This window comes from Oryzias melastigma, linkage group LG3 (assembly GCF_002922805.2).
Source record: "Oryzias melastigma strain HK-1 linkage group LG3, ASM292280v2, whole genome shotgun sequence".
Lineage (NCBI taxonomy): Eukaryota > Metazoa > Chordata > Actinopteri > Beloniformes > Adrianichthyidae > Oryzias > Oryzias melastigma.
Window position 1 is genome coordinate 17,306,548 of NC_050514.1, and position 18,469 is coordinate 17,325,016.

An 18,469-nucleotide genomic window follows, 5' to 3' on the forward strand; every position below is an offset into this window, starting at 1 on the left:
CTGAATAAGATCAGTGTCTGATGATAATGAAATATGCCTTTGAGAATTTACAGCACTCACCAGATCCAGGATTTCATTTTGAAATATTGAGTGCACTCCAATGACGAAGGGGGTGGGCGAGCTCAACACCTCCAGCAGTCGCGAAGGTAGAATTGGAATGTATGGGTAACTGAACAAACGAAAGGACATCATCAACATGGAAAACAGAAAATACAAATATGTATTAGAGAATGACAATATTGAATATGAAGTACATTTATTTAGACCATTAAAGGAGTTTGTGTAAATACAATTTTATCTAAAAATGGAAGCTGTTGAGTAACATGTTTTATAATTTAATTTTCTCGCAGTGAGCTCTTATTATTTTTTCTTTTTGTGTATTTTTATTTCCTCTGTTTATTCAAAAAAAATAACCTGTAATCCCACAAGTGCTTTAGGGAGAGTTTCAATATGATGGCTGCATAGAGTTACCAGTACATTACTACTACCAAAAAACAAGTCAAGGTTAATAGATTTGTTTAATACATGCTCTGATACATGTCATATATTGTTGTTAGAAGGTCAATTATCATCTTTCACAGAAAAATGTGGTAAAAACAAAATGTAAAAAACACTAAAGCAAGAGCTTTAAAAGTTCCAGAAAGGGTGAGTACAAATGCAAATTAAAACTAGGTTTTTTAGGCGCTCATGCTGAAATAAAACTATTATTTATGCATCTCTTGTGATTTCCTATTCTGAAAATGATGAATAATGATCACTCTGTGACAATGGTAATCTGAAAATGTTAAATCAGCATGTAAATCCTTTCTGAGTCACTTGTGGTAGATCTTTCACAAGAAAGAGAATCAGTCATTAAACATGAATGCAGGAAAGTCACATGCATTTCTTCAAAGACAACTTGTCAGAGACAAGTCATTTTAATTACAAAATTAACATGCAATGAAAACGACTTTGTTTTGTCTTAAAGAGTAAGGCCATGCAGTTGAAATGACCGTTTCAAGAAAAGAATGAAGCAACCAGTCGAGTTAATTATCAGTCGGGCCGCTCGACGTGAAAGTCATAACAGTTAACTGTAAGTGGAAAATCACATGAGAATCTGCCCGATTTGCAGGGTCAAACACGCTCACCTGTACTTAAGAGGAAACATGAGTGCTTCGAGGGCGCGGCACGCCTCTCCAAGCCTCTGGTAGCTGCTGGAGTGGAACAAAACCTTGTGCTCGGTCAGAACCGCACAGAAAAGACTGAGAACATTTTGGATTCCTGAAATAAAAGGAAACAGAAAAAAAGTTCAATTTATGAGGTACTTGCTGAAGCATGACACTCACACCGTTCCAGATCATTCATCATGGTTATTTGGAGAGAGTTTAAAGCTTCAAACTCCGATTAGGAATAAACATCTCTCATTTTTGAGGTTTTGAGCAAATCCATAGAAGCTAGATTTATGTGTTTTCTATAGAATTGTCTTTTTATGTAAACTGAAAACAGAAGGAAGTTGGATTAAAAACAACAGCAATACAGAATGTTCAGCATATTAAAAGATGGGATGCTAACGTGGGTGTTTGACAAAAACACTAAACAGAAACAAGAAGATGTTTCAAGCACAGCTTAAACTGTAAAGGAAAGGACAATGCTTGATGAACCTAATGTGCTCTGTAAAGGCAGAATCTTTCTTTCAGTACTAAGTTTGCTGAGAAAATGCAAATTAAGCTAATGTAGGGGGAAATAAACCATTGAATAAATATCAAGAGAATAATGAGATGTATATTTTTAAACTCCTGACATTTGTTTTATGTAACAAAGCAAATTAGCTAAAACGTTATAGATTAGTATGAAATTATGAGAATTATTTTAAATTTGCTTTATTCAGTAGTCAAGTTAAAACCTCTTTTATTTTTAATAAATGTATTTATGTCTAAAATTTGGGAAGAAAATTAGAATTTTTGGAGCCATTCCATTTATATTTACAACCAACAACAACTTATATAGACAAAAATTTAAAATATTTTAACATAGAAACAAATGTAAAATATGTAAATAAATGACAAAATGCAGAAACTTGAATGAAACTTGAATGAAACTGTCTGCTTCCTCTTCTAAAACTGAAGTTCCTGGATGAGAAGACAGTTTTACATATTGCTCATTTTCCTTTGAACATTTTTAAAGTAATATTTCTGAGAATATCTATTGGAAGAGATGGGCAGTATTGCTGCAATACTTTCACAACTACAGGGTCACTTTTGCAATTTTTCTCTTTAGGTCCAAATTTATCTATTACTATGGATTGTAATGCAGTGTTTTGTGTAAAATAATAAAAAAAAGACATTTACTTAACTGGACTATATCACTTTCATATGGTCTATTCCATGCTATACTAACCCTTTCAGAGTAAATTAAACTATATTCATAAACATGATAATATACTACCTTTGGCATACTAAAGAACACATTTTTTATGAAATATAAGTTATTTTCAGTCGAGCTTCTTTTCCTACCCGGAAGTAAGACCCCTTGATCTCTGAGGCACCGACTTTCGCTCCTTTTGGGTGCTTCCCATTTCATTATGGAGCTGGCCTCGCCCACGAAAACAAACAACATCCAAACTTTTGCAAAGATGGATGTACAAATTGTGAAAATAAAATGAAAGCGTTTTGCTGTTAGCTCTGCAGAGAAAGTGGGTGTATGTGTCAGCCTGAGGACGGTGCTGGCCGCGCACACTCTTCCTGGAAGGGGCTGTTCCTCCACTTTCATACGTATGAACGTGGTGACCAAGTCACTCTAGGGCATTGGGAGGGACTGGTGCCCAGAGAGCAGGGCTGTAGACGAATGCTCAGAGATACGTGAATGGAGTAAAAAGTGCTTTGAGGGTGTTTTTTGTGAGGAATTAACATACACTTAAAAGCTAAAATAAAAGTTGACTTTGCATAACACTTTAACTATCTTCTTTCACTTCACATCTATAAATGAGAGTTTAAATCAAACAGAAAAGTCAATAACTTCTACTCCATTCTAAGACAAAAACTTTCCACGTCAAACTTTCCACTTTCCGCCCGTTAAACAAAAACTTTTTGGGAAATATTCTTTTGAAAAACAAAGGAAATTACACATTCAGGCAGCATAAAACATATTTCAAATACCAATGTGACTATTAGGATAAATTCTAAGTTTACAGTTCCTGTTATTGTTTCCTATCGAGGAACTGACAGACCGATCCATCACACGCTGAAGTGATAAGAGAAGAGGAAGACGTTTCCAAGCCACTGGGGGCGCTGGGTTTAGATCTTCGTCTGCCTAAACAGAGCACTTGCGCGGAAAACAGGAAACTGATATTAAACAAAATATGCCTTTTGAAAGTGACACAGGGCTGTCTAACTAGACATGAAAGATCCAAATGATAGAATGACGGTGCCGTCTGTCTCTATCGAGGAATGATCCGCACATGACTCACACTCAACTTTTACAATCACACCTCAGGGTTAGGCGGCTGCTTATCGTGTGGAAGCAGCGCCGCATTTCTGAACAACAAAAATAGTGACAACGACAGGCCAAAGAAGAAACAAAGGCAATAAACAAACAACAGCAGGGATGTTTTGTCAATTCTCGGGGGGGATGTACTTCCTGTGCAGCGTGACATGTTTAACTCGCATTCTTCTCTGATGACTCTATGACCTGTGCGAACAGAATAATATTCAGACATGCTTGTCTGGACTGCCTTCCTTATATGGGCATGAAGATGACCTAATAAAGTAAAACAACAGCTCTCAATCCTGACATGTGGCCTTTAGGCTGACACGCTTTTTTGTGTTAGGATTAAAAACTGGTAATTGCAACTACTACTTTTTAATGTAAGGCGATAAAAAATGAATAAGTGCAAAATAAATATGTTTAGTAACAAATCTCTATAGGTAAAAAAAATAGTTTCAGATTTTAAGAACTATCGAAAGGTTAATCTAGGTTCTTTAACACAAGAGATTGGAAATCCTGAGTGATAAAATGAACTTCTTTGGGTAAAATGACCAAATGTTGTTTATGATCATGCAAATGCTCTCAAAAACAAAAGTTTTACCTCAATTTATATATATTTAATAAATGCCTGAAGAAAAAAAATATTACAAGATTAATGCATTTACATAAAACCATTACTAAAGTGACAATGACTATATTGTTACTTGCACACAATTGTTGGAAAACAGAAGGGCAAAGTTCTCTAATAATGAGCAATTTCTTATACCCGTTTTTTGAGATTTACTTTTACTTAGAATAGAATAATTTTTACTTAGAATATAGAACAGATTTATTGTAATCATTGTCACACATACAACGAAATTTAAAATGCTAACCGGTTAGTGCTTCATTCATTCTGTTTCTAAAACATAATAAAAATATAATTTATACCTAAGATTTTAAGAATAAAATAAACCAAGTATAAGAATGAAAAAGTGTTAAAACAATCAAAAATTTTATTTTTTAAGCTTGAGTTCATTTTTTTATAATCTTGGAGCACTTTTCAGTTTTCAGAAAAGATGCAGCACAGAAAGAAAAAGTTATTTCTCATCTGTATATAAAATTCCGTAAATACTCTGAATTTTATTTAGATAAAATAAATTGGGATTAAAAAAACAACAGACTTGTATTCTTTTCGACTTTTGCACCTGGAGGAACAAAAAGAGCTGCAAACTGTTTCCTGAGAAGTGATGAATATTCTGTCAACAGTTCTATGTATGTTCAGATTGGTCACAAATGCTTCACCTCCGTGTCACCCCAATCAGACGTGTTACATAAGTGCCCCTAATGTGCATGTCTCTATTTTGTTTATAAGATAAGGGGATGGTGTTACTACAAACAGAAAGCAGCAACCTCACTGATTTAATGTTCATTATTCTTATCCAAAGAGGTTAAGAGAAGGCCAGTTTTTTAACTTTTTGGATTACAAAATCAGGTTAATCATATTTAACTTCATTTTCAGATATTTGAAGCATGCTTTAAAGAATAAAACTGCTATCAATCTACAATAAAGACCGCAAAGACAGAATAATGAGCAATAGCACTTTTCTAGAATCAGGCTAAATCCCCATGAGTGGAAGAAAAAGTTCTGTAAAAACAGCTGAACTAATCCGTGTGCGAGTCAGAGTGAATCAGGCATGTCATTCACAGCGAGTGTGTCCAGCACAAATCATTTGGTTCCTACTTATCAACACATTAGGCCAAAACGGAAACACAAAGCCAGAAAAAAGGTATCAAATCTTAAGCACGTTTGTTTTAGTCTAAGCATATAAAAAAGGGAAAAAACACAATACTGCCTCAAATACAGTAGAATTCATGTTATCTACAACAAATTTAGCTTCACATTATTAAAAAATTAAGTTGTTTTCTTGTCAACACATAACACAATAGTGTTATTTATCATTTGAATAATGAAATAGAGCAACAAAGGTTTCACAAAGATAAAAATAATCAATTAAAAACCACTGCCTGTTCAATCAGCAAGGAATTCATTTAGACAAAAATAACAAAACATGTAGTGTATCGTAGTAAGAAAAGACAGTCAAAGTGGTACAGTCATAAATAAGTCATGTTGTGACTCATGTTTACTGATTAAGAGTTCCTAAAATTTTTAAACCCACCCAACTGCTGGAAAAGCATGGCGACACTTTTGTGTGTAACAGGCAAATTGTTGTTGAGAGGTGTTTGGATGAGCTGCCGATCTCCAGCTCCCAGGCTGAAAAGCTTCTGGAAAGAAAAACAAAAGCAGAAAAAAAGGGGTCACAAAGTGGTCCTGGTATATTTCCACAACCATCACATTTGACAGGGAAAAGCATCCGTTCAGATATATGACCGTGAGCACTGTAGATGGAAAAAGCATGTTGCAGCTGCAAGACCGGCTCAACCATCACAATCAATATCACTAAATCAACTTTAATCAATTTAATAAAAATGCAAAAAAAAAAATAATTTGCCAACAATTATCAAATAATTTGAAAATATTAAATTGAAACAACTGGTGATGCAAGTAGGACTCATCAGACAAGTCAAATGTCCTATATTTTATCAGCAGTTCTTGATTTATCACCTCTATGATGGTTCTGGAAAGCCAGTTTTACACACACTAACTAGTACTTTTCCATCCTAACTGGTTTGTTTTAACAGTATTTACCTACGTCATCCTTTTCTGACATCTAGCACTACTCTGTAGCAATAAAACATCTTCCCATTTAAATAAGCAATGGTGTATTTCTCTTCTGCTTTAAAATATCACAAATTAAGATAAATATATGTAGTAGTACTGATAGAAAAAACAGTTTTAGGCAAAACATTTAGCTTTACTCAGCCCTGTCATATAAGGCTTTTTTTTTTGTTTTAATTCTGTAGAATTGGGCTTGTTGCACTTTAGCTTAAACTTACCTGAGAGCCTCCAGCAACAGGAACCTGGAATGTAAAGAGGTTGGAAACCAGACCTTCTAAAGGGAAACTCATGGAATCGATGTAAACGGTGTAGATCAGACCCAAGCATCCCTGTAACAGAGGAAAAGACGATTCCCCTTCTTACATTCCTTCTCTCATCCGAGCACTTTGATATCTACACTGACATTTAGGTAAGGTTTGTTCGGTTTAACACAGCAGATAAGCCAGTGCCAAACATCACAGTATCTGCACAAACTGTGATAAAAAATTTAAAAAATTCAAACGTTCGCTGAATCATAAGACAACACGTCTGATTCACCCATATGACACGAATATGCTCACTTGATCCAGCTTGACCCATGATGTGGACAGCACAAAGTACATTATTCACATTTCAGAATTACAAGATAAAAGTATGATTTGATTAAAAAAGAATCTGGTGATTCCTCCTGAACAGACAGAAAACAAGCAAGATTCAATCTTTAAGTGTCTTATTACCCGGAATATTTCAGGATAATCCAGCCGGGACACGAGAATGAGACTTTTTGGTGCAAACACTTGAGCTGGGTGGATTAGGCTGTCCTCCTCTGCCTCCTCATCTTCATCTCCATCAACCTCTATGTTCTTTGAACCCTGAAGCATTAAGACAATAATCTATTTTAGTTGAAGAGTTCAGGACAATAACACATGGTATAAACCTTGACCTCATCGGTGAACCATTTCAGTAACAACTCAGTAACAGCACTGAGCTTTCGAACAACCTGTCAATACATTGTGAAACAAAACGGACATGAAATACTTGTTGCAGACGAGGCAGGAAAAGGTCAACTATAGCTATAACATAAAATATTCTGGGGTTAAAAAAACAGAAGCCTTAAATGAGGCTTAAAGATTTAATGGAGGAACCCACAATTCTATTTTCTTTTAACTTTGTAAAGTGGAACAGAAAAGTTGCAATTTGAAAAATAACTACCGTAAAAATAAAAAAGCTGATAAACTTTAATAAAACAGAAAGGAAAAAAAAAACACTAAAAAACATTTACATTAAAGAAGTTACAGGGCTGCAAATAAAAAAAAACTGAATTGATTCTTTTTCTATCAACAAATTAGGATTTTTTTTATATATCAATGTATTTGTTCAATTGAATATTAAATTTTATAACTATTTTAGTTTGGTAAGAGAAAACAGTTTTCACATATATTTTGATTCCGAGTTTGACTAAAAGTGGAACTTTCATTAATAAAATGACATCAAAAATGAAATAAAAGAACAATAAACCACTTTAAAGAAAATCCATTCATGGATTTAGGGAATCAGAATTCTACTTTCTAAATAAAACATTCCTTTTTATTGAGCGGATTTTTAAAATCGTGATACATTAACATAAAAGAAGTGGACAGTTTTATGAACCATCAATGTACCATTCCTCCATCTGCAACCAAAATAAAAGCATAAAAAAAACATGTGAAGATGTATTCTGAGGTTTAAACAGCAGTGTCACAGGTATTTTATGTCATAATAAAAACGATGAGAAAATCCTAATGTTTATAAGATTTTTATACCAATAGTTTATAGTTTTAGTCTGTTTTGAATTGTTTATTTTGTGGATCCATTGGCTGTTGTACAAAACTGGCAACAAAAAAAATCCTCTTTGTGCTCATTCCTAACTAAAGCTCTTTTTTTATAATCTGATATATTTCCCCAAGCAGTGAAAACATGCCAAGAGTGCTCAAGTATATCAGGACCAAAAGCTAAGGATCAGAATAACCCAATCAGATGCTGGTCTCGTTTCTTCATTTTTCTTAGGATTTGACAATTATTAAACAAAACACATTCCTGTGCTGCCTGTCTGGACTCTCACCGAGACCCATGTGAGCAGATACAGACATCAGCTTAGAAAGCAAAGATTGCCAAAAAACACGGTCACGTTTCAGGGGGCTCTTCAATGCCTTCAAAAAATGGCTATTGGAATGTATGTTTGTTTGAGATAGCAAGATGTCTGAAGGAGGTCCAGTATAGCCTGATCTAATGATTTGCACGTGCCTGTCAAAGGTTTAAAAGAGACTGCCTGATGGGAATGTGGTTGCTCAAAGGTTTAAAGGTTTTGCTTTTAAAATGCAATATTTGGTGTCTTGGTAGACAGTTGCTTTAGTGTGGATGGTAAAAGGATGCCAGGTGTTGCTTTGACTTCAAAGTGTATGGAAAAAGTCACAAAAACATTATTGATCTCTGCAGTTAAACTCAGACTTAAGTGAACATCCTTAATATGTGACTTTTGAAGCCCAGATGGTTTGTCAGTTTATCTAAAGGAGGTAAAGAAGGTTTCTACTTTGCTCCAGGATACTCTCGTTGTAGACTACATTGTGAATAGAGAAACAAAATGAATTTTATTGAAAAACAAGGAAGCTAAACACAATATTGAAGGGAAGGAAACATCTATTTCAATGGCATTGCCACAGCCTGGTGAGATGGCATCCCATCATCCAACAGTGGCTGGGATAGGAATTCAAGCAATCAGGTAGATCGCTTGAATAGGAGTGGAAGGAAGCGAACTTATATAATCCCACCCCAACTCGACCATACAATTTTCTCTACATGAATTATCAATGTCCGGTTCAGGACTTAATATCAAATATTAATAGACTCAGGACCCGGAACCGGAAAAAAACGTAACGTTTTTATGAACAATTTTGTGAAGCGTTTCTTTTTAACTAAATAATTTTTTTTAATGTAACTGTAAAAATATGAATCTTATTTCAATTAAATCACATCCAAACAAGTTGAATAATTAGTTGATTTACTCACTGCTTTAGTTTTAAAGTCTACAACTAATATAAAATAGGAGTATAAATTTGTTTAAAGACAAAAAAAAGGAAAAAGTGGCACTAAACCAGCAATGATTAATCAAGTTTTAGTATCAACTCGTTTCTTTTAAACATGTTTATTCAGCTAAACAATAAAAGTCCCCGCAGGCTCTTTGCAAAGACAAAAGAACAACAAACTTCTTAGACTTATTTTGATCACAATCCTTTTATGAAGTACTTTTTTTTACTAAGTTGTTTTGTGATGTCTCTGAATAGATAAAAAAAGATTTCCAGTTATGGAAATAGAACACTGTGTAAATCTCCTGACAACAATAAAAAGTAAAAAAGGATGCATTGCAAAACACCAAAGCTTAAGAAAAACCCTCCCAAAATGACTCAAGCATATTTCTCAGCTAACACAAATCTCTGAAAAAATATATCTGTAAAAAACTGATTTTGCATGAAAAAGAATGTGATTGAGGACGGCTGTTTCGCATGTGGATCAATGTGAAGTCATGGCGGGCAGAGTGACAAGAGTCATTTTTAGGCCTCCAACAAAGGCCAACACAATGAAACAATTACTTTGATGTTCTAAGGATATTTAACAGGGAAGGAGATTAACAAGATCAGTTCTGTTCTGACTTTTTAAAAACATTTTCGCCTAAATGAAAATGTTGCAATCAATGAATTAAGGGAATTTCTAGCATTTGTGCAGTGAACACAAACAAAAACCAGTTTTTCTGCACAACTACCTTAAATGAACAATGCTAAAGAGGAGCGTGCAGATCGTTATCCCAGGAAAATGGATCAGACATTTCTCCCATTGGATCAAGAAAATTTCAAAATTTTTGCTGCTTCTGATGTATCTGCCATGGTGGTAACATGAGCTCATAAATCTCACTTGAGTAAAGGTAAACTTACCTGAAGATTCACTTCTGCCTCATAGAAAGTGAGGCAGGAGCAGTAGTGTCGGTCCGAATCGATATCTGTCAACACAACGGTGAAGAATGTGGGAGCTTTCCTCTCCCTGTACAACCTCCAACCTCCAGGCTGACAGAACTGAAAACACACAAAATAAGCAGTTTTTGTGATTTTCTCAGTAATTGATAGGAGATAGACGCTTTTTGAAATTAGATCCAAGTTGTAGCATTTAAAAAAAACAATTCAAGAAATGTATGAATGAAATAAAATAATGTAAAAATATCCATAAAGCTTTAATCAATGTAATATTTAAGGAGAATGTGCATCAACAAGACGGGAGGGCTGCCAATATTTTAATTTATATTCTCAAAATGATAGTTTGTGCTGATAGATTTAAACAAATTTTATTTTTGTTTTTTTTTATTTCAAATGAATAAATGTATTTTATTTAGGGATTATGGCACCAAAGCTGCCTTACCGTAGACAAATGTATACCTTTTTTTATATAAATCAACAAAATAAAAACATACGACAACCAACTAGTTATTGAGACTAGTCATAAATGTTTAATTTCTGTTAAAGAATGGCATCAGAACGTTGTCGCCAGTTCCAACACTCATTTTCCTCCTCCAACTGGAGTAAGAAAAGAACTCAAAGTTTTGCAAACCGTATTGAAACTTGTATAAAGATAAGTGCAACACATTTTTTATGTTTTTATTTCTCTTATTAAAGCAAAATGACATGTTTCCTGCATTCATATTTTAAAGTCAAACAATAACAATATTATTAGTTTAGTTTTACAGTTAATATGGGCTTTTCCATTTAACTTTATGACTTTATTGGGTAATATGAACCTTTTAGTAATGGTATAAGGAAAATAATGTTAAACTTCTTTAAAGATTTGGCAGATAACAAGAGGTAACAAAGCATTTGAAACAAGTTTGAAAATGTGAGATAACTAAGCTAGCGCTTAAATAGCTTAGTTATCTCTTAGCTACAACCTTTAAAAAATATAGTCTGCAGTCAATAAATGTTTTTTTAAAAACCCTTTCCAAAATCAATGTTATCATTTTCTTTAATATCATAGGCTGCTCTGAACAGAGTTATTGATATCTTACAGTTCTTGTGTATTATTTGTTGCCTCAGCTGATTTTTATAGTGTTTTACATGTTGTTTGTGGAACACACTTTGCATCATAAACTTAATAATAGTGGAGTATAAATGAATACAAACATTATTGTCGGTTTTCAACAATTTTATTAGGATTCAGTTATAAAAAGTGAAAAAAAAATAGTGAATAGATCCATCACTGAAAAATTGTCATAACTTACTGATCAAAATTAAATGGTATTTTTAATAGGAAAGCAAAACATGTGGAAAAAGGCTGACCTCTATTTGTAACTTATAAATATCCTGATGGTTTGGGTTAAATATTCATAGCAGACTGGAGACATCAGCGACTGTAAATGAGTTGCATTTTTATTTCTGATGAAATAAAATTTCCCTCAAATCTCCCAGCAGAACAACAAATTGTTTCATTTCCAAAAAGCTGTTTATTGAAGATTAAGGCATCCCATAAATCAAAAATAAAATCCACAGCAAATCTGAGGAATTAAAAAAAAACAAAAACAAAAAACTCCGCAAATCACACAGTTTTGAACAGCGAAAAACATATTTGAGATGATTAAAGCAACAGTTCGAGCTATGTCTTTCCTAAATAAATCAGTTATGCATGTACTAAAAACTGATCTCATTCTCTGACAGCGGAAATGCAGATGCATTACCAAGTAAAACAAAGAGAAAGTGATGAAAGCATCTGGTATTTCCAGAAGAAAATACAGAAACATAAATCTGGTTAAAGTTGGATTAAAGAAAAGTTGAAAAATACCTTACTGGCAGATCGGTGTGAGGAGGTACAGGTGCCTAACAGATCAAAGCCACTTAGTCCTTCTAAACTAACTGAGATTTTTTTTTCCCATAAAGTTTTGTTTCTTTGTCATATCTCATTTTGTGCTACACCACCACCAACCAGCAGCTGTTATAACTAGTTACCCTGGTTTGATTATACTGTCAAAAATGCAATTTGAAACCAAACTATGGCAAATTCTACAATATTGTTTTCTTTATTTGATAGTTTTTATTAAAATGACTCTGAAAGCACCCTTAAACTAGAACACAAGGCACAAATAAATAGCCCAAAGAAAGTCAATTTATGTGAGTGTTTGCATCCAGTCCTCTTCCTTTTGTTGCTCTAGCACAACTGCCGAATAAACATTTTTTCTGAGTTATTTCTTAGGTTATAAACGCTAAAATGAGAACAAACCAACTTAATGAGGGGTGAAAAGGGCATAAACTGATGGTCTGACGAGTAATTGCATGGGCAGGACCATGCGTAAATGGGCTGAAAAACAATGAAAACAGCTTAGTGGAGGGAAGTTGAAAGGATGAAGATAGCAGGAAATGGGAGATTTCAAGAGGAAGCATGGGAAGATGGAGAGGAGTGGCCAGGGGAGGGCTTTGGCTTGTTGGGCCTGGAGGTTTGGAAAATAGGATGCCACCATCTTGCAGTAAATACAATAGTCCACAGGAAATCTGCTAAACCTGCATTGTTGCGAAGCGTGTGCACTTCTGCATGCACACAACTGACTAGACAGGATCCAAGGACAAGTGCGCACAACTGGGAGGCCGTTCAAAACTATTCCAACTATGCCATTCATTGTTGTGACGAAAAAGGATAAACACATTTAGGAGGGCTTCAGACGATGGCAGTAGATGTAACATCCTGTGGATGTGAGTGTGTGTGAGTGTGTCTACGTGTTGTGTATATTGTACCTATATTTCCGTTTAGGACTGCATGGATGTGTGTTATAGATGAAAATGCTTGAAAATTTGTATTTTTAGAATTAGAAAACATTGACAGGCCTATAAAAATTTAGCCACAACTTATGGCTTTCTGCAGAAAAAAATGAATGAAGGTTTCTTTCTTAGAAAAAGTGAAGCAGGGGCCAATAAAAGGTTTACAAATGGGTTATTTTGTTTAAATGAGTAAGAGACACTGTTAAAACTTTGATTCCCTTTTTGTATTTCATAAAAAGCATGTGGCTCTTAACTGAGGCTTTAAACACCCAACAGTATCTGTTTTTTATTATTGTCAGCTTTTTGTGTATCTAACAAGTGAGCACGCATCCTGCTCAAGTGTTCACATATGGCCTTTTTGTTTGCTTGTGAATAAACTGTTTAAATCGGTATCAGCGTGTTGATAACCTGACAGTCTGTCCTGCTCGTGTACTCTTTACAAACGCGTGCCAATCTACATGGGACTGGTGTGCTTTCTTTTTTTAACCATATTATTATCTTCAGCTAAAAGTTGGTTGATGGAACAAAAGATGACAGGGACAGTCTCCAATGCAAGCTGTTTTATCTTCACGTATAGCATGACACAGACATCCCCTGCAGTGTAATGGATGCAAAGGTCAACACGTAGGAAACCTACCCCTTTTAACAGCACACGTAGACGCTCACAGATAAAGGGCATCTCCTGATCCCAAATTAGACCTTAGTCAAATGACAAAGAAACTCTGTGATACACTTGTGCGGATGTCGAGGCAGACTGAACTTGTGCCCTCTGGCTAAGCCTTCAGCACTGCATCATGTGCTGCAACCCAGCATGACTGACCCCCCCAACAGTCCTATTTAACGGTGACACCAGATACGCAAGCTGACTCACGGAGCACCAGAAGAATCAGAACCAATTAAAAAAAAAAAAAACGCACGAGAGGAGAGCGGCCCACATTCTTACATCATGACGAGACATGAATACCTGTTGAGACTGGAGCAATCTGGCTAAGGCTGGAGTAACCCGCCTCTATAAATGGAAAGAGACAATAGTTTCTAGTGCCCTTAAAGTCAAACAAAGGCTTGTTTTCCCATAGTAGTACTTAAGGCTGTTTTACATTGTTTTTGTAATTACCATAACATGCAAGAGTCGAGTATTTGGGGAAGTACGAAGTGATTTAGAAGGATCATAAAACTTCTCAACGGTTCCAGTTACTACTCATGAGCTCAGTCTCATAAACTCAAAAGCCAAGTGACCACAGGCACCCACATTCTTTCAGGATTTCAACCTACTTATATCTGATTATTAAAAAATATGAAATAATTGAAACAATCTACTAAACAAATAAACAAACTAAGAGGAAATAAGTTTTTCTTTCACACTCCTCTGACTGAAATATTTAAGCCTTACGTAATGAAAAGCAAATCTCGAACATGACATGCTTTCAAAGTGAAAATAAAATATGCAGACTTCCGAACCTTGATGAAATTATCGTAAACTATAGACAGAGGCTGTATGTAGAGCTGAGGGCTATGCCGTCACACGACTTTAGAACAGATGTTCCAAGCGCACTTCCATCCGCCTCTCTGCCTTGTTCTTTCCCCATTCATGAGGAAAAGCCACAAGTCAGGAAGACAATACAATGACGGAAAGTGAGGCACAAGGTGTTTGGGAGGAGGAGATGAACTGACTGGAGGTGAGAAGGTCAACGGCGTGTTGCCTGCATAACACTTCAACTCTATCGGCGGACACAGCAAACAAGTTTGGGTCGGTGCTACGCTCCATGGCTTAGTACCATACAAAAACTCAATCCTGGCTCGTTGGCATAGTTTTTACAAGACACTGTCAACAACATGACCGTTATAGCACTATCACCTCAATCATTTTTATTATCTGCAGATATTTGATATAATGCAGTTGAGCTCCGAGCCACCACATCCCCTCTTGCTCACTGATTCCTTATGTCTGCTCTGCCACTGCCACCAAGAGCTTTGGCTTCCTTTGTAGGCCTGTTATGCAACATCAAACACATGTGATTCATTTTAGGGATACTTTTAAATAACCATGATGAAGGGCAACTGTGGAGGAAAATAAATATATAAACTTACAAGTCTAGTCTGGCAGTGGAGAATTATCTAGAAAATTGTTAACAGTACAGTATACAAAATTGGAAGCTTTATAAAAGTCAGATGTGGTGGACATGTAACACCAACAAAAAAATACCTGATACATATTTCCCCCCTTAATGTACCCACAGAAAAGTATAATTCATTTTTTTCCCTTTAAAACCAGGCACTCCATCTGCATATAAACAGACAGACAGCTTTGAAGATCTCAAAACAAGTTCAGACACCACTACAGCTTCAAATGCCCATTCAACTGGAGGGGTGGGGAGAAGCTGTAGGGGTAGGGTATGAATTCGGAAACGGCCTTTCTTTCCCACTTTGGGGCAAATACTTTACTCCAAAAATAGAATTTGAATTACAAACATGTGGGCGTTTTACAGAATGAGACTAGTAGATAAAGAAAAGAAAAAAAGAACTCTAAATTTCTATGCTGAAAACAATCTATGTTAAATCCACCCACTAACACACTGATTTGGTTAACACTGTCACATTCCAAAAACAAAGGTCATATGATGGAAGATATTAGGAATAATGTGCTTACATGTGATGTACCATCAGAAATATTGCTGTTCAAGAGATTAAAGGCATACTTTGAATAATACACCATCCATGGAAGATGACGTCAGGATGCGGCACATTCTTTTCCAGCAACAACTTCCCCGTCCAGGGAAATGACAATTGTCTCATTTGTCTTTTCTTGCATCATGTTTTGAGTTATTCCAAGAAAGAATTTAATAACAGCCCTCTCTCAAAATGACAAGTGGAGCCACGAGGGCTTGTTAGCGTGTTATTTATGTCCAGGAAGGTTTGGATGAAAGTTCACAGATGCAATCTTTTCGGCAAAAAGATGGAAAGAGTCACGATGACATTAGAACCTTTTGTGCCTCTTCCAATGCGCGGTTGCACATATGGTTTTAACAAGTAAGAATATTTCCTTAATCTTATTCCAAATATGGCCTTTTTTCTGACCACGGTAAATCACAAAAGGACAACAGTGGATATGCGTTCCTTTGAGAATAAAGTCCAGCATATCAATGATATTCAACAAAGGTCTAACCCCAGGCAAAAAATGTCATTAATTGCTAACAAATGATTTTATATTTTAATTGTTTTAATATTTTAAAATATTGATTCCTAGGACAAATGGTAAGGACAAAAATAAATGTCAGATTCAGTTTTAATTAATTTTTAGAAGTAAAAATATAAAGTAGTATTCTCCTTTTCATCAGTCCAGCTAAGACATATAAAACACATTGAAAGACAGCCTGAGTAAACCAAAGTGTTTTACAGTTATGTGGTGTTTAAACTTTGAGGAAAGTTGGCTGAGAATGGTCTGGTAATGATGAACAACCCTCAGGAGGAATAGAGTTAATGACTGAAAAGGTGTGTCAAAGAACAAACAAAGCACATGTGCACCTGTCATAAAAAAAACGTAAAAATCAGAATTACAGTGACATTTATCTTGCTGCGTCAAACCCCTGAGAAATGCTGTTTATGTTTTCAATACGGAGACAACAACTGAAAAACAAGCATGCTCTATTTTACACATATTCAATAGACCAGAGATGTGCTCAGACAAATTCTATGCTGCCTGTTAAACTTTTTCTACTATCCTACTTGCCTGTTGACAAGAATGATGAAAGGCAAAAAACTCAGATTAGAGCTGAGGTTGTATTGGCTGGTGGAAAAAGAGGTAAGTATGGTGAATATTAATCCTGAATATCCCCCCACACACAAAGTCAATGTGGAATTTTTTTGGCTTCCAAAAGTCTCACAATAAATTTAAAAAGAAAAAAATGGAAAATCATAAATTAAACCTCTCATTTGTCTACAGACAGAAAAAGGTAACTGCTTTTGACATAAAACACATGTGGAGGTTTCATCTAGTGACGTATTTAAGAACGTCATTATTCCCACCGACACATTTCTTCTGTCTGTTCTCTTGTGATTGATCTCAAAGATCTTGATATCGAATCTACAAAGAGCAGCACAGAAAGTGATTCTTGCCTTTGGCAAAGACTACAGTCACATTTTATATTGACTAAGTGTTTTTATTACATAAAACCTTTTAAATATATTTTTAGCATTTTTGGAAAATGTCACAAATCACCTAAAATGTTCGGCTTTATGATTTGATACTTTTTTGAGTATTTTAGCTCAAAAACTTGGTAGTGCTAACACTAAATACAAACCTTTTAAGCATTGTTAAGCAATATTATTCTTTTTAAGAAGTATTACACCTTTATTGTTTAATTATTTTAAACATTAGTAACCACATGATTATAATCCCTGTTCTGAGCTTTAATCCATTTGTTTTAACATTTTCAAATACAACTCAGATTTTATTTATTTTATCTTTAACTTTATTAAGCTAAAAAAGCATTCAAAGTTGGAGTTTTTTTTTTTTGCTAATTTTATATTTTACTAGTTAATATGGCCTTTTTAATTTGAAATAGAAATATTTGGCTCTTTTTTGTTACACTTTTTGCCACTGTTTTAAGCAGCTTGACCAACAAATGTTGTTCTTTTCGGTCTAAAAGTAGGAAGAGAAACACTTCCGAACATATTTCTGAGAAGTATACAGTGATGCATCAAAGAGCAAAGTAAACAACTTTGTCTTCAGGTTGCATATCAGCACAATGGCTGTCATGTGTCTAACTGCTACGGAACAGGTGCTTCCTCCAGGGCTTTGTGTGGAGACCAGCCAAGTTCTGAGTACAAACCTTGGTCTCACTTCTGCCCTTGATAAGCCAAAACCAAAACAGTTTTTTTAAATATATACACAACTATTTGATTTTTAATACTATGTTTTATTTTGACAACCAATATGTCTGTAAATGTTTAGAAACAAATCTGATAAGATTCCCTATTTTTGCCATTTTACAAAATGTTTTTCCACATCAACAACAAATAAAAAAAACTAATTTGAAAAACTGAAACAATGTTGTTTCAAAGTCTTGTTTCACAGCCAGAAAAAAAACTTTCTTAAAAAAGTCATATTCAGTCATGTTTTTTAACACTTTTCTGCCTATAATGGCAAATGTTCAAAATTGGCTTTAAAAGAGGCCTATTCTTAATACTCCTAATGTTATTTAACTACAAGCCTGGAGTTTTTGAGAAAATAAATTATGTGCCTAAAGTTAATAGCTTTTACATATTTTGTAGCATCATTCTCGGGAAATGGCTTCATTTTACTCGACATCTTTTTTATGTCCTGATTAGTTTATAGAGTGGGAAAATCCAGTGTGCTTGACATCTCCAGCTCTATTTCCTGATATGTTTAGCATTACTGGCACATAAAGCATCAATTACTCACATGTGGATCTTCCTGTCAAACACATGATCCCATTCTCTCAGGCTGGAGCAGTTTCCTGTGACTTGG

At 34.9% G+C, this 18,469-nt stretch overlaps 1 protein-coding gene across 5 annotated transcripts in view; it reads right to left on the minus strand.

The window, feature by feature from the left end:
• sbf2 (SET binding factor 2) overlaps window positions 1-18,469 on the minus strand; it is an 87,263-nt gene that overhangs the window by 44,052 nt on the left and 24,742 nt on the right. For all 5 annotated transcript variants that reach the window (XM_024295213.2, XM_024295211.2, XM_024295214.2 and 2 more), the window contains exons 3-8: window positions 10,126-10,263; window positions 6,898-7,032; window positions 6,400-6,510; window positions 5,622-5,727; window positions 1,128-1,260; window positions 61-169 (exon numbers count right to left, since the gene is read on the minus strand). In XM_024295213.2, coding sequence (XP_024150981.1) covers window positions 61-169; window positions 1,128-1,260; window positions 5,622-5,727; window positions 6,400-6,510; window positions 6,898-7,032; window positions 10,126-10,263 — 732 coding nt within the window. The remainder of the gene's footprint in view (window positions 1-60; window positions 170-1,127; window positions 1,261-5,621; window positions 5,728-6,399; window positions 6,511-6,897; window positions 7,033-10,125; window positions 10,264-18,469) is intronic.